The 15528-nt window shown below is 44.3% G+C and overlaps 1 protein-coding gene across 1 annotated transcript; it reads right to left on the bottom strand.

The window, feature by feature from the left end:
- Window positions 1-226: 226 nt before the first annotated feature.
- ATP6V1G1 (ATPase H+ transporting V1 subunit G1) lies at window positions 227-7651 on the bottom strand. The gene is made up of 3 exons (XM_081803456.1): window positions 7453-7651; window positions 3592-3692; window positions 227-615 (listed from the first exon to the last, which is right to left on the bottom strand). The coding sequence occupies exons 1-3, from the start codon at window positions 7532-7534 to the stop codon at window positions 442-444; spliced, it is 357 nt and encodes a 118-aa protein (XP_081659582.1). The 5' UTR covers window positions 7535-7651; the 3' UTR covers window positions 227-441.
- Between the last annotated feature and the right edge of the window lie 7877 nt (window positions 7652-15528).

Genomic DNA, 15528 nt, shown 5'->3' with positions numbered 1-15528 from the left:
GCTGCTGCTTCACACAAGTTACAGTAACTATTTACTACTTTTTCATAGAGAAAGCCCCTGACCTTCAAGAAAGCTTTAGGGAAAAAAAATATTTAATCCCTGTCTTTCTTAAACAGAATTTTTTTTTTCACTACATCTAAGAAAGAAAAAGTACTGATACATATGTTGCTTGAGCTAAAAGGCATAGGAAAACAGACAATGTATACACATTAATTTCTAAGAAATATGAGGTAAAAGGAGAAAATCTTTGGATAAGCTCTACGTTTGTACAAAGAAGCTAGATTTGCTATTCTCTAAGAAGTGAAGGGACCTACTACATAATATACAGAAATAATGTAATGCCTTTTCACAAGGATGTAACTACTCAAGATTTGCTGAAGCTTCGTATTCCATGAAGGCATCTAACATGCCAATCTGCACGCAGAGCTGCTCCTTCCTCCCCTATCCATTTATGCGGTAGTTTTCATGGATTTCTGGCCGGATGTCACAGACAAAGGCCAGCAGGTTATCCAGGACTTCATCCCTGTTCTGCTGGAAGTAGGCCTGGAGGATGGTCATCTTCTCCTGGGTCTCCTTCTCCACTTCGGTGCTGCAGCTGCCATGGGATCCCAGAGCCTGGAGTCGGGGGGTAAGGACACACAGGGAAGGTCAGGTCGGCGCTCTGGCTGGCGCAACTTCCTTAGTTCTGGAGAAACCCAGTCTCATCAGTGAATACAAATAAACAGCAACGGGCAATGTAACCTCACGATTGAAGAGCATGTGGGAAGGAGGTGTTCCCCGTTAATGGGAACAAAAACTGAGGCAATCACTTTGGTGGCCAACCTTCAACCATCTATCAAAAGGTAAATTGCACAGCATTTCCACGACTCAGAAATTACCCCAGAGATCAATATATTCACACTCTCCGGAGTCTAATGTATAGTCTTAACCAAAGACTGGAATGAACCCAAAGATCCAATACCCGACAACTGGTTAAACAAATTATGGTGCATCTATACCAGAGAACATTCTCAGCTATAATAAGAAAGAAAAGTAGACGTATGCAGCAAGATGGAATGAACCGTATAATATGCAGTTTAAGGGGGAAAAAAAAGCAAGATACAAAATGGTGTCAGTGTGGTTAGTAAATGTGTTTCCTTGTGTGGTTTTAGAAGGGACAGATAAATCGTGGTATATATATATATATATATATATATAAAAACTCTTAAAAAAAAAAATAAACACAAGGGGATGCAATTTTGGAGGAACACACAGTTTCACCATTACTGCTTCATGTTCTAGCTCTTACATTCAGCAGTAGATTCCCCAGTAGTACGGATACATGACATCTATTCTTTCAAATATAAATATTCTAGCAGAATATGCAAAAGACTATTAATAGTGATGGTTTCTGAGGAGGACTGTAGGACTGGGTGGGAGGGAGACTAACTTTATCGTTGCCCTATTTTACTGCTTGAATTCTTTACCATACTCATGTCTTACCCTTTCAGTCTCCATTCACAATTTTAACACATACTGACAGATAAATTTTCTTTCATCCTTAGTCTTCACAGTATGGCTGGCTTTCTGTCAAGTATATGCCTACTTTGCTAGAATGAGACCTATCAGGTTGTTGCTGTTTTTTGGTTTTTTTTAAATAACTACAAGCCCTTTATTAACAAGTCAGTAACACAGGGAGAAAGCTGTAAAACTACTTTCCTCGGAGGCCCCTGGAGAGGCAGGCACTGTCAGAACTTACTAGGCCAGGGAAGGCAACCCAGCCAGAGGCAAAACGGAGGTCAGGGCCTCCCCCCGGGGAGCAGCTGGCCCGGGGCGCTGAGAGGGGGGATGGCTGGGACCTCAGGCAGGCACTGTGCAAACGCTGAGGCCGCGCAGGGAGTGATGGGGCGACGGGTTCCCGGAGGAAGCCCAGAGCACAGTGTTCCCCTGCGTGGGCAGACACGCGTGTCCATGTGAGAGCCGGTGCCTGCACGCAGCTGACGCACAGACAGCAAAAGGAGGGGTCCCCCGGCAGGAATGGCGGTGGGGAGGGCTCATCCCAGAGCTTGAGGAAATGGCTCAGGGAAGTCTCCCTATCAGGTTCTTGACAACAAAACTTTTTTGTGTCTGACACTTTCTATCTTCTAACCTGCTCTTGCCTCTTTCCGAACTATATTAACTACATCCCTTCCTAGCTGTTACACGCACGACGGCGCGCAAGGAGAAAGCCTTCTCTCGCATGTCACCTAGTGCTCCATAACCTGTACGGAGGCCTTCACTCCCCTTCTCACAGATGAGGAAACCGAGGCACAAAGAGCTCAAAGTGAACATGCAAAGATTCTAACCCACGTTTCCTGAATTCAAACTTAGGACTCTTCACACTTTACTGTAACTGTTCATACTGGCAGAATAGAGGGGCATTTCACATTAGTTAGCTCAGCTGCTAATTCTTAAAGGTCCATAACCCTACTGGGGGTGGGGGGGTAGGGGAAGTGGGACACTACCTCTGTTCTGTGAATATAAACTACATGCCAGGCCTCAGTCAGTTGTGTCTAAGTTGAAGGGGTCAAACTGACCACTGCTAGGAAACCCCAGAGCTCATGCTTGCATGGCACTGCTCCTGCCTCTGTAAGCAATTGCAGCATCGACGTACAAATAAGCCGAAGCAGCTGCCCCGACAAGAGGACTTCCATACTGTTTTTGTGGGCAGTCTGACAGCTGACAGCACCAATCTGCCCCAGTTCAAGAGTCAGAGAGGTTTCAAGTTTCAATAGCACTGGGACCGTCCAGTGCAAAGATGAAGGACTCTTTTGGACTTACTGCAACAATGGAGGCATGTGCCTTTAATCGCTGGACTTGGGCCTGGGAGGGCATGTGCCTGGAACCAGTGAAGGCCACAAGGTAGAACTTGAGAATGAAGCCCACAAAGACAAGGGCAGAGTTGAGAGATGAAAATAATGTCCTGAGGGCATTACTGAAGCTCCTGGATCAAAATAAAGTTAGCCTTTCACCTGGGTCTTTAATTACATAAGCCAATAAATTCCATTTTGTGTAAAACCAGTTTGAATTGTTTTGTCACCTGTATCCAAGAGTCCTGATAGAGTTTCTTTTCTCTGTGAAGCCCTCCTCCATCCTTTCCCCTTTCCAGAATTCTCCCTGCTTTGTGATCTGTTGTTGTACTGTTATTGCACACATCTTCTGCTGCGCAGCCCAGCCTACACTGTTGCTAAGTGTCTCTACCATACCGGAGTGGGCTCCAGCTGATGGCTGTTATGACCACCACAGCCCTTCTCACAGCTGTAGGTCTCCATGACTTGCTCCATGAGGCAGGGACCATGTCTATTTCTGTTCACAGCTAATTCTCTAACATCTGGCACAAGTTAACATGTTCAATAGATACTTGTGAAATGACTAAGTGAAGACTAGGATTCAAAGTTAGTTAAAAACTGATCACCTAGGAGACTCAGCCTGGACATCCAATAGCCAAAATTTCAAATTTCAACCAGAATCACAATCTCCGAGCTCTGCTGGATATTTTGAGAACCTGGGGAAAAGGGGAGAAGAGGAACGCCTCAGGAAACTAAAGCAGTAATGAATATAAACCAGGCCCACCGCAGCTTCCTTGGCCTTGAACTCCTTCTCTCTTTGCAGGCGGTATTGTTCAATTTCAGCCTGAGCTTCTTCTTTGGCCTGCTTCAGCCTCCGGTTCTTTCCTGTTTTCAAAGGAAAAAGCTACATCAAGAAGTGGTTAAAAGACAAGGAGAAGAGGAAGCAGAGACTGAGATGGTAAATTCTAACAGTAAACAAGTAATAAAGTTTTAAAGGTACAGTCCCAAGAGACATGCATAGGAAAGAGGGAATTCAGAACTAACTGACAGTATAGATTCTTGCCTCCTCTGGGCTGCACTTAACTAGGAAGTGATAAGGTAAAAAGGACCATCTTCCATAACTACAGACCGTAAATGACGGAAAAAATTCTGGAATGTGTCAGAATATTCTCTCAATCTCCACTACTAAGAACCAAGACAAAATGGGGGACATTAGCCTTCTGGGGAACTCTTCCTTTCCCAAGAAGTAAACACCTAAGTATCCCGCTGATTACAACTGGAGCTCTGCTTAGAAGCTGAGCAAGGACACTAATATGCCCCCAAGGGGCATTAACCTAAAATGTAACTAATGAAACATCTGATGTAATACTGGAAACTAAAAACCATGCTTGTGCACAAGGAAATAAGTAATGAAAGTGGTTCTTGGAAGGAATCCTAAATGGGGAGCACTGGATGGTTAAGACTGCACAAGCATCTAAGGAGTGAGGAGACACAGGTGCTCTGGTTTCTTGAAGAGAATAAACATACAGCTTAAAAAATTCTCTAGATGCCATCAGAGCCTGTATGAAAACAGACCACAAGACCAAATAGCACATATTCTTTGCTTTGAATCTTTGCTCACTGATCAAACTTCTCAGATACCCAAAATGGGGGGGGGGGGGGGAGTCTTAGATGATCAACCTGGGCATTTATTTAATTTAGAACATAAGACATCCTGTATCTAAAAGTAAGCTTTGTTAGACATCACTGTATGTCAATTTCCCAAATCCCACTCAACCCATGTGGACGAATGAAACTGAATTTAACCTCCCATCTCCTAATGAAGAACACGATTCTGGATGTATAATGACCCCACAACATCAACACTCAGTGATGTTTCTGGTAAAACAATCAACAGATCTAAGCACCCAGAGACTATTTCTGCAAGTGTAGTTTACTCCAGTCTTACTTAGGGCCTACTACTGTCCACGTGAGCCTACTTCTACTCCTGTCCTCCACATGCCATCCTCCTCATCGTCTACATTCAAAGCCATATTTCAGAGCCAAAGATCTTTTCCAAACCAACAATCTACAAATAACATCTATGGCTCAAACATTATACTAGCTCCACATAATTTCACAATACCACTCTCCTCGTCACTCCCAATTCCCACAGCTCTTAAGATAAAACCACTCTCAGGGCGCCTGGGTGGCTCAGTCATTAAGCGTCTGCCTTCGGCTCAGGTCCTGATCCCAGGGTCCTGGGATCGAGTCCCACATCGGGCTCCCTGCTCCGCAAGAAGCCTGCTTCTCCCTCTCCCCCTGCTTGTGTTCCCTCTCTCACGCTCTCTCTCTAATAAATAAATAAAATCTTAAAAAAAAAAAAAAAAAGATAAAACCACTCTCTGCCCGTCAGGTATCTTCAAAGTTCAATTCTGATAGACTTCTCTGAAAACCAAAAATAAATATTTGAACAGTAAATCATGTTTCTTTTAAACCTTATTTTTCAGGGAGCTAATATTTTGTTTTACTCCAGTGAAATAAACCGTAACACGATTAAGTTTTATGGTCCAAAGCAATGATTTCATGAAAAATTTAGGCTGGACCATTTTGTCACACCATGCACTGCCTCTTCCCAATTCCTAACTGGGCAAGTTAACCATCACTACAGATCAAACAAAGGCAGTGATTCTTTTCAAATTTTAGTTCTTGTCAATACTTCTGTTCCTAATTACTGCAAATTCTGAGATGTATACTAGCCATTAACTCACTCCTTTAAAACAGATTCATTCAGTAAATATCTAACAGCTATCTGAGATGTACAAGACCCTGCACCAAGCTTGAGGAGATAAAAATGTAAAACGTGATCCCTACCTCCAAGACATTCAGAATTATTCTTACCATATTCCAAGTATTTGTTCCTGCACCTCCCCCAAATAATCTCACATGCTTCCCAACAGACACAACTTCTGTTACTAATGAGCCATCACAGGACAAACTCTGAAAAGTCATTCTGGAAATACTTTATCAAGAGCGTGATGAGAAATAGTCTATGAAGAACACAGAACTTTCCAGTCACCAGAGCAAGAATAAAAGGCTTGTTCCCATCTCCAGCTCCCTCAAAGAAAGCTTTTCCTATCACACAGCCCCTTAATCCAGAAAGTACAAGAGCCATGCTTGCAATCTACTTCTGTGTGGGATAAAAGTGTAAGTCATAACAGGAGACACACCAAGGAATCACTAAGAGTTAATAGTTCTTGCTATTTTATCCCCTCGCATGGGAAAAGAGGCCTCTAGGCCACTATGCTGCTTCCCAGGGTATGGTCAAATCATTTCTCTAAGTCTCATTTCACTCATCTGTACAATAGGGATAGAAATACCTATCTCACCAGATGGGAAAATGAATACATACAGCTGAATTACACACAGTCCCTGTAATCCAGGAGCTTAGTCTAGTGACTGTGCCATATAAAAAAACAAGTTATTGCACAGCGATGCCAGAAATAAGCTCTTAGGAAGGACTCCTGGCCTAGCCTGAGAAGAGGACAAGGCAGGGAAGCCTTCCTGGAAGAACTGCTGCCTACATTTTGAGATCTGGAGGACGACTAAGTGTTAGACAAAAGAGATCGGAAACTAGGAAAAAGGACTTCCAAGCTGAGAAGAGAGCTGTGCAAAGGCTTGCAGGTGAAATAAGGCATCACAGTGGTTCAGGATGCCTGGAGGAGAGAACCTAAAAATGAGATAAGGGAAGAAAGCTAGACCCGGATCCAAAAAACGCGGCCAGTATACACCCTATGAAGCAATCTGGGCTTTATTCTGCAGGCACTCAACGTTTGGTGGCTGTAAAGGTGGTGGGGAAGTCCTATTTGCATCCCAGGGAGGGCTGACTGCAGTGAGGAGAATGGACTTGAAGGAGGCCGAGGCCCTCTCCCACTCACCAGTCTAGATTAGATCCACCTGTGAAGTTCTTGAGCAACCTTACATTTCTCAACTTTAGCTTTCATGTCACCTGCAACGAACCCACTCAGTATCTGCTTCCTTCACTGGGACTCTCAATACCGTGTTGATGGAGACGCTGGTGCACCGGGCAAGGCGTCTGGCACATATTAACCACATTAAAAAATTTTTTTTCTTTTTAAGAAATTAACGAATCAGGCTGGTACCAGAGCCTCAGAAAATCTAGTGTCCCGGACTAAGATGCTAGCTGTAGGGGTGGGGAAAAGTGAAGAACCATAATAAACATCTTCACGACTGACTAAACGTGGCGGACAAGAGGAGACGCGGCAAAGAGGGCTCTGTTTCTAGCCTGAGCAACAGCGTGGATGGTAGCTCTGTACACTGAGACAGAGCAACACAAAGGAGCAAGTGACGGGGAAAGACGACGAGTTCCGTTGGAACAGCCCATTTCACGCGCCTCCCAGACCCCAAGAAGGTCATCCACCTATTGTTTCCTCGCCCTATCTACTGCCCCACATCGCAGCTTCCAGCCGACCTACAAGCCTTCCGGAGCCTCAGATCCTGACAGCTTCGAGACACACAAGCTTCCGCGACTGTCACCACCCCTCCACGCCGCAGTGTTTTGGGCCTCATCCACCTACCACCTCCCGCGGCCTGGCCGCGACCTCTGCACCCGCGCCACGCCTGGTCGCCCCACCCCGAAACTCACGCTTGCGGGCCTCCGACACCTTCTCGGCGGCCCGCTTCTCGGCCTGCAGCAGCTGCTGGATGCCCTGCGACTGGCTGGCCATGGCGGCGGCGACTCTGAGGCCGAGGGAAGGGGCCTAAAACGGTTTGAGCGGGTCCCTCGGGTCAGCTGACCCAGCCGCCTAGGACCTGCGCCTGCGCCGGCGCCCCGCCCGCCGTCACGTGACGACCGCAGCGCCGCGTCAGCTGATTGCGCCCGGCGTCTAGTGACTCGAGCGGGAAGGGGAGGGGCGGGGAAGGAAGGGCAGAGCGTCGCGGCTGCGCCTGTGCAGGATCAATCGCCTGTCTTCCACCCCTCCCCCACTCAGTCTCATCCTCCTTGAATGGCTGGGTCCGCGCCGCACTGCCTCGTCGTTATTGCTGTAATCCGTCACTTCGCAGCATGCCCGCATTAAGGTCGGGAGAGAAGGAATCGGGCCAAAACACAAATAGCTTCCCCTCTTTTGCCCTCTGTTTTACTCTCTCTCTGTCTCTCTCTGTCTCTGTCTCTCTCTCCCCCCCTTTCTGGAATGTTCCTTGGCGCTTAAATAGATTAAGAGGCACGTTAGGAAAATACTTACCAGGCTCGGGGGATAGAGCGTGAATTGGGAATAGGGTACTTGGGGCAGATACTAATCTGTGTGATTTGGGGGAGGATGATTTCCCTCTTTGTACCCGAGTTCAGGGACGAGTTGGACTATTTTCCATAAATATTTGATGAATGCCTCCTATGATCCTAGACTACTGTTGGTACTGAGGAAATAGCAGAGAGCAAGACAAAGTCCCTGGTAGAGTGCACAGTTAATGGACCCCCCCCCAAAAAAAATAGAAAATTGCAAACTGATAAAGTAATGAAGGAAAAATGCAGAGCACTTTAAGAAAGAGGGGAATGTGGAGGTGCCCGTGAAGGTTTTTCCACTGAATTGGCATTTTAAAATGAGATCAAAAGGGTAAGAAGTTAACCAGGAAAAGATAGTGGGGTATAGTGGGGAGTTAGGGTTGATTAGTGGAAAAGGACCAGCATGTGTGGATTTGGGAGTAGCAATTTGGCACAGAGATATCCCCCAGCACAAATAGGTAGATAGGAAGTCAGTAGTTGAGTTTACAGTATGACAGATTCCGCCCTACACACTTGACTTGCTCCTGACAGCTACTCTAAGGTAATGTTATTAACTCCTTTCTATAATAACCAAACTGAAGCTCAGGGAGGTTAAGTTAACTTAACCAAAGTCACTCCCCTATTAACTGTCAGATGGGGTATTTGAATGGAGCCAGGCTCGCAAAGTGGAACATCTGATCCACTGTGCTCTTCTGCAAGAATCTGGTGGACTGTGGGAAGGACCATATGGTCTCCTGGAGTCCTCCAAGCACTGGGAACAAAGTAATGCCAGAAGTTTTTGATAGACTCATCTCTGCCTCGAGGAGCTGGATTTAGGGCTCAGGACATTTTCCTTTGATGGAAGTTAGAGGAGGGGAGTGGAAAGAAGGCTGAAATCCGGAACACTAGTTTTCCTGATAGAAGAACCAGTGCTTGACTGGTCTCTGGGACTTTAAGTCCAGTCAAGGATTTCCTGGGAAGATTAGTCATTGTCAGTGTTCTATGAAAATGTAATTCAACCAATCAACAGAGGACAACACATACTTCTAAGAGTGGCAAAAGGATTAAGAGATGATGATAGCCAAAAAGTGGAAATAACCCAAATGCCTATCAACTGATGAGATAAACAAAATGTGGCATATCCACACGATAGAATATTATTTGATCATAAACAGTAAAGTACTGATAACTTGCGGCAATATGGATGGACCTTGGTAACGTTATGCTGAGTGAAAGAACACAGGCACAAAAGACCACATGCTGTGCACTTCCACTGATGTGAAATGTTCAGAATAGGCAAATCTTTGGAGACAGAAAGTAGGTTAGTGGCTAGGCAGGAGCTGGGGGAGAAGGAGCGAGGAGTGATGACTAACTGGTATGGGGTTTCTTTTTGGGATCATGGAAATGTGACGGAATGAGGTAGTGGTGAGGGTTGTACATCTTGTGAATGAATATACTTACAATACCAAATTGCCGACTTTACAAGGATGGATGGCACAGTATGTGAATTATGTCACAATGAAACTGTTACGAAAAGAGAGAGAGAGAGATGAGGAGGAGGATGGATGTGAAGCCCTTGCACAGTTTCTAGTCTTAGTAAATGCCAGGAAATGGAAGCTGTTGTTTTTATCTGGCTGGTGGGTAATTGTTTGATTTACAAATCTGGTCCTCCATTTAACAAAAGCCTTCACATTAGGGTTCCTCTAACAGCCAGCTTCCTGAAAGCATCGAAATACCTACACATTCCAGAATTTTTCTCTTTTCTTTTTTTTTTTGTGTGTGTGTGCTTGCAACATTTCAAAAGTTTATTGTATAAGGAGAGCAATACTAGACAATCTGTCCTCTGAAATTTTCAGGCTGGTTTGTCTTTTCTGGTTATGTGAGTGGGTGTTAGTTGTCAGAACTTGGGTACTCCGGGGAGATGTCCCAAAATAACTAGGAAATGAGGGTGAAGCAATCACCCTTCAAGGGAAGCCTTGAAGTCTTGAGCCTGCAGTCCAGAGCAAAGATTCACAAAGTCGTCTTAAGGATCCAGAGTGGATCCCAGACTTTGTATCCCTGATGAGTGAAAGTATTAGCACATCTAAGAAAAGACTGCCCATTCGGATGTGTGGCTTTTCAAACACAAGTGGAAACAAGGTGAAGGAGCAATGGTGACCTTCACAGGCTCCAGGTCAGCAATGACTCAAGGAAGTGGGGCCTCTCATTGCCTTGCCTAAGGAAACTAGACAGCTGGGTTCAAATCCAACTCTGTCGTTTACTTGCTGGGTGACCTTGAGCAGATTACTTCACCTCTGTAAGCCTCAGACTCCTCATATGTTAGAAATGGAGCTAATAATCATATAATAGGGTAATTGTGAGGGTTACATTAGTTAATATATGTAACTAGCTTAGAATGTACTCACCACTCCTAATAACATAGGTATCTCAATCCCTGTGGTAGTGACTTCTCAAAGAAAAATAATCAATGGGCCTTTTACTTTTATCTATTAACCTGGTGTACTCAGTGAATGGAAATTTGCCTCAGACAAAGTGACTGCCCTAGAGAGACTTTGCAGGGCCAGTGCCATGGCTGAACAGGCTGTTCACTACATAAGGAAGTGCGATTATGCTCAAATCCAGCCCGCGCTCCACCTACTCTACCCAGAGGGAGCACCTTTCTCTCATTCATTTGCAGGCTCCATGTGGTCAACCAGGAGTCCTGGAACAAATCCAGGGTGGGGGCCTGACTTGCCCCATGGGATACTCACAACGCCCCAGCCCCACTCCCAACCCCTATGAGACAGCTTCCTGGCCTCTGCATATACATTTTCACATTGGAATGCTGATGATTAATAGTTAACCCTTACTCTTCCTTGGCTTATACTGAAAATAATTCTAAAGAGACTAAGATCACATTCTCAAATCTTAGTGGTGTTAGAGAGATAATATTTATCCTCCAATGAACCCAGTTTTCTGTGTGTTGCTGTGATAGTGACAGGGTTCAGGACACGCCAACCCAAAATATAGCATCTTGACATATTGACTATTTTACACTGAAAGAATTTGAGAATCAGCAGGTGCAGGAAGGACTCTTTGACTCTCCCTTGAAGCAGGTCATGAGACCTTCATGTGAGAAATGCCCTCCCTATATCCAGAGGAAAGGAACATCCTTATCTCCAGGACCCCAAGAGGCTAGTCTTTTTTTTTTTTTTTAAGATTTTATTTATTTATTTTGACAGAGAGGGAGAGACAGTGAGAGAGGGAACACAAGCAGGGGGAGTGGGAGAGGGAGAAGCAGGCTTCCCGCGGAGCAGAGAGCCCAACGCAGGACTCGATCCCAGGACCCTGGGATCATGACCTGAGCCGAAGGCAGACGCTTAACAACTGAGCCACCCAGGCACCCCCCAAGAGGCTAGTCTTAATTAAAATGTGCTCTCATTATAAAATACATACCAGATTTCAAAGGCTTTGTATCACAGAAATGTAAAATATCTCATGATTTTTTATTGATTATAAGTAGACTTGATAATATTTAGATACACTGGGATAAATAAAATGTCTTCTTAAAATTAATTTCACAACCTCACACCCATTAGGATGGCTACTCTAAAAAAATAACGAGTGTTAGCAAGGATGAGAAGAAATGAGAACCCTTGTGTGATGTTGGTGGGAAGACAAAATGGTGCAGCTATGGGCCTATGTCCAGCAGCTTGTCAAAAAAATGAAAAGTGAAATTATCATATGATCCAGCAATTCTATTTCTGGGTATATTTCCCACAGGAATGGAAAGCAGGGTCTTGAAGAAATATTTGTACGTCCCCCATTCATAGCAGCGCTATTCATAATAGCCAAAATGGGGAAGCAACCCAAAGGTCCCTGAATGGATAAACAAACCATACAATGGAATGTTATTTAGCCTTACAAAGGAAGGAGATGCCGCTACCCACTACAAGGATGACACTTGACATTATTCAGTGAAAAAAGTCAGTAAAAAAGACAAATACTGGGGGCACCTGGGTGGCTCAGTCGTTAAGCGTCTGCCTTCGGCTCAGGTCATGATCCCAGGGTCCTGGGATCGAGCCCCGCATCGGGCTCCCAGCTCTGCGGGAAGCCTGCTTCTCCCTCTCCACTCCCCCTGCTTGTGTTCCCTCTCTCGCTGTCTCTCTCTGTCAAATAAATAAATAAAATCTTTTAAAAAAAAAAAAAAGACAAATACTGTGTGATTCCACTTATCTGGCATACTTAGAGTAATCAAAGTCATGGAGACAGAACATAGGACTGTGGTTTCCAGAGGCTGGGGGGGAGGGGAACGGGAAGTTGTTTAATGGGAAGAGAGTTTTGGTTTTGCAAGATGGAAAAGCTCTGGAGATTGGTTGCACCACAACGCTCAACGCTACTGAGCTATGCACTTGAAAATGGCTCAGATGGTACGTTTTATATTATGTACATTTCACCACAGTTAAGAACTGCAAAATTAAAACACAAAAGTCTTGAATTTCACCTTTTCTTTTTACTTTTTTCAAATTTGCCAATGGGAAAATTTACTATTACACATGTGATTCGCATTGTACTTCTATTGGTGCTGCTCGAAAGGAAAAGAATTTTGATCTCCATGGATTTTTGTTTTTAGGAAAAAAAATAACCTTTCATTAAAGTAGTTACAGAACCTTTGTTTGCTCAAAATTTAATAGTGCTTCACATGTTGTGTTTGTGAAACAATTTCTATTATAATGTTTATAACCCAAAATTTCAACAGATTACAGATTTATGTAAACAGTCACTTGTCAAACACACAGTTGACAACCTTGAGGGGAAAATACATCAAAGGCATTTGTACAGTTATGGAAGTTCTTATTGTACATGTATCATGGAAGATACATTTATTTATCACTTTTTACATATTCTAGAAAACATTCAAATGAAGATAAGTCACTTCAAAGTAGTTGATAAATTTCTGGTGGTCGAGGGATCTCCGGCAGTTTTTAACTAAGGAACCTGATCTGTACTGAAAAGGAAGAAGTAACCAGACAACCTTGAAGTGTCTATACTGGGGTGGGGTTGAGGTCACGAGGGGTGGAGAGCTTTCAAGGCAGAGAAAACGACTCGGGCAACAGTTTTCAGGCAAAAGAGAGTGTGGAACATTCCAGAAAGAGCAATGAAGGCTGGAATGCACAGATGGAGAGGTAGAAGGCTCTGAGGTGTATGGCAGGCAGGAACCAGATCAGGTGGGCCCTGGAGGCCTTGATCAGGATTTTGATCTTTATTTCAAAAACCATGGGAAGCCAGCAGGGAGGGGACAGGGATGCATTTGTCTTTGGAAAAGATTGCTCTTGCTGCATCTGTGTGTATATGTGTGAGTAGTTTTTGTTTTTATTTATTTGTTTACTTATTTACTTTGAAGATTTTATTTTTAAGTAATCTCCACACCCAACGTGGGGCTCGCACTTAAAACCCCGAGATCAAGAGTCGCACACTCCACCAACTGAGCCACCCAGGCGCCCCTGTTTTTATTTTTTAAACAAATGAGGCATAATAATGTAATTAAATGTAGTTTAATGTTTATATTTTTTTTTCGTGAAATTTACCATGTTAAACGTTCTCTGAGTCCTGTGATCCTGGAAGACAGCAGCTGTTCAGAAATCTCTTTTCCTTTGTTTTCCAAAATCCCCCCATCCTTGTGTGTTCCTAGAAATGACTTACCCAAAAGAACCACTCTTTCCCATGTAATTTAGATAAGACTCCCTGTACACTCGTTGTCGTGACTACCACAAATTCACAGATGACTCCCTTGTTTACCTGTGACAAAACTGAACACAGACCAACCCTCCCACTTCCCATTCTTTGTCTCACCAGTGATTAAGATTAGAATCGTTTGTCCCTCCAAAACCAGCCACACGCAAAGATAAACATTTCCTGTTCAGCTGGCTGAGTCTTCCTCTGACTGCAAAACAATTCTAGCTCTACCTCACCCTACCTGTAACTTGTCTATTCCTCCCTTCAGGTCTAAGGTAAAGCCACCCTGCCAAGGCACTTTGATCTTCACACCAGGATGGCTCTCTCTACTGTGATAACTTGAACAAAAATATCTTCTTAATTCCTCTGTGCATTTTGTCTCTGACAAGGTCTTTCCAATAAACATTCATAAACCAGAACTTCTTGGTTTGGAAACTATGATCTTATGTACCCTTATGTACGATGCAGCAAAGATGGATTCAATTTGGCTGAACGCACCATTCATTGAGCATCTTCTATGTGCAAAGCACTTTGTGAGGCTCTAGATTGTGGGATGAATAAACCTGCCAGGAACAATATACAATTACCTTCTAAGTAAATTGTTATCACCACAATTTTCATTGAGCACTTACAACAACCTTTTGAAAATGATACCCTCAAAGAGTGCCTGGGTGACTCAGTTGGTTAAGCAGTTGCCTTCAGCTCAGGTCAGGATCTCAAGGTCCTGGGATCCAGCCCTGCAGCCGGCTCCCTACTCAGTGAGGAGTCTGCCTGTCCCTCTGTCTCCCCCTCTGCCTGTCCCCCTGCTCGTGTGTGTGCTCTCTCTCTCTCAAATAAATAAATAAAATCTTTTTTTTTAATATTTCTTTCTTTTTTTTTTTTTTTTTTGTCAGAGAGAGAGCACAAGCAGAAAGAGAAGCAGGCTCCCCGCCAAGCAAGGAGCCCAATGTGGGACCCGATCCCAGGACCCTGGGATCATGATCTGAGCCAAAGGCAGACGCCTAACCGACTGAACCACCCAGGCGCCCCATAAATAAAATCTTTTTTAAAAAAGAAGAAAATGATATCCTCAAATAGGCATTATTATCTGTTTTCTTAGCCTCTGTTTTCTCTTCTGTGAAATGAAAATAATAGCGCTATCCTAGAGGAATGTGGCAGGGGTGGGGTTGGGTGGTCAAAGATAATGCATGAAATGTTAGCCTGTTATTATGGACTATGATGGAAAACAGTTTGGTCTTCTGGAAGGAGAGGTCATTGTCTACAAGAAGAACCTAGATCACATTCAATGTCTGCCACTCTCGAAGCTCGCTTATGAGCCAAGTGGCCAGAGGCAGATCCTTGCGCACAGGTCATCATGCTTTTGCTCATATAACCCTGCCACCCTAGTCTAGCAGTTCCCCGTGACCTTTTAGGGGGCTCTAGCCCATCTGCAGCGGTCAGTATCTGCATCTCTCAGCCTGAAGACTTTTTTCTTTTCCAGAATTGAGGACTGTGGCTCTCCCCAGGGACAGAGCCAGCTGAAAGTGACCAGGAACTGACATCCCCAGGAAGCAGCCCTCATCCAGGGACGCTGGAGAGCTGGTGTATAAATACCCCCATTCCTTGACCTTTGAGTGGATTAATTCTAAGGCAAATGTTTTGTGTTGGGTTTTTCCTAGGGAATTAACTCTAGTCTCCCACTGCAGTAGCTGGCTGAATAATGTACTTCCCCTTCCTTGGATCACTTCTGTCCTCCCCTACCAGTCT

The sequence above is a fragment of the Leptonychotes weddellii genome, chromosome 14 (genome assembly GCF_054177405.1).
Source record: "Leptonychotes weddellii isolate Sample4059 chromosome 14, ASM5417740v2, whole genome shotgun sequence".
Lineage (NCBI taxonomy): Eukaryota > Metazoa > Chordata > Mammalia > Carnivora > Phocidae > Leptonychotes > Leptonychotes weddellii.
Note: the sequence above shows the minus strand (reverse complement) of the source record. Positions and strands in the feature narration are given on the sequence as shown.

Bases quoted from the DNA above. Each gene is read 5' to 3' on its own strand.
- ATP6V1G1 (XM_081803456.1), bottom strand. From the start codon at position 7,534: ATGGCCAGCCAGTCGCAGGGCATCCAGCAGCTGCTGCAGGCCGAGAAG. The intron at 3,693-7,452 runs GTGAGTTTCGGG...CTTTGAAAACAG, and splicing joins GGTGTCGGAGGCCCGCAAGC to GAAAGAACCGGAGGCTGAAG. The intron at 616-3,591 runs GTGGGCCTGGTT...CCCCGACTCCAG, and splicing joins TCAAGGCCAAGGAAGCTGCG to GCTCTGGGATCCCATGGCAG.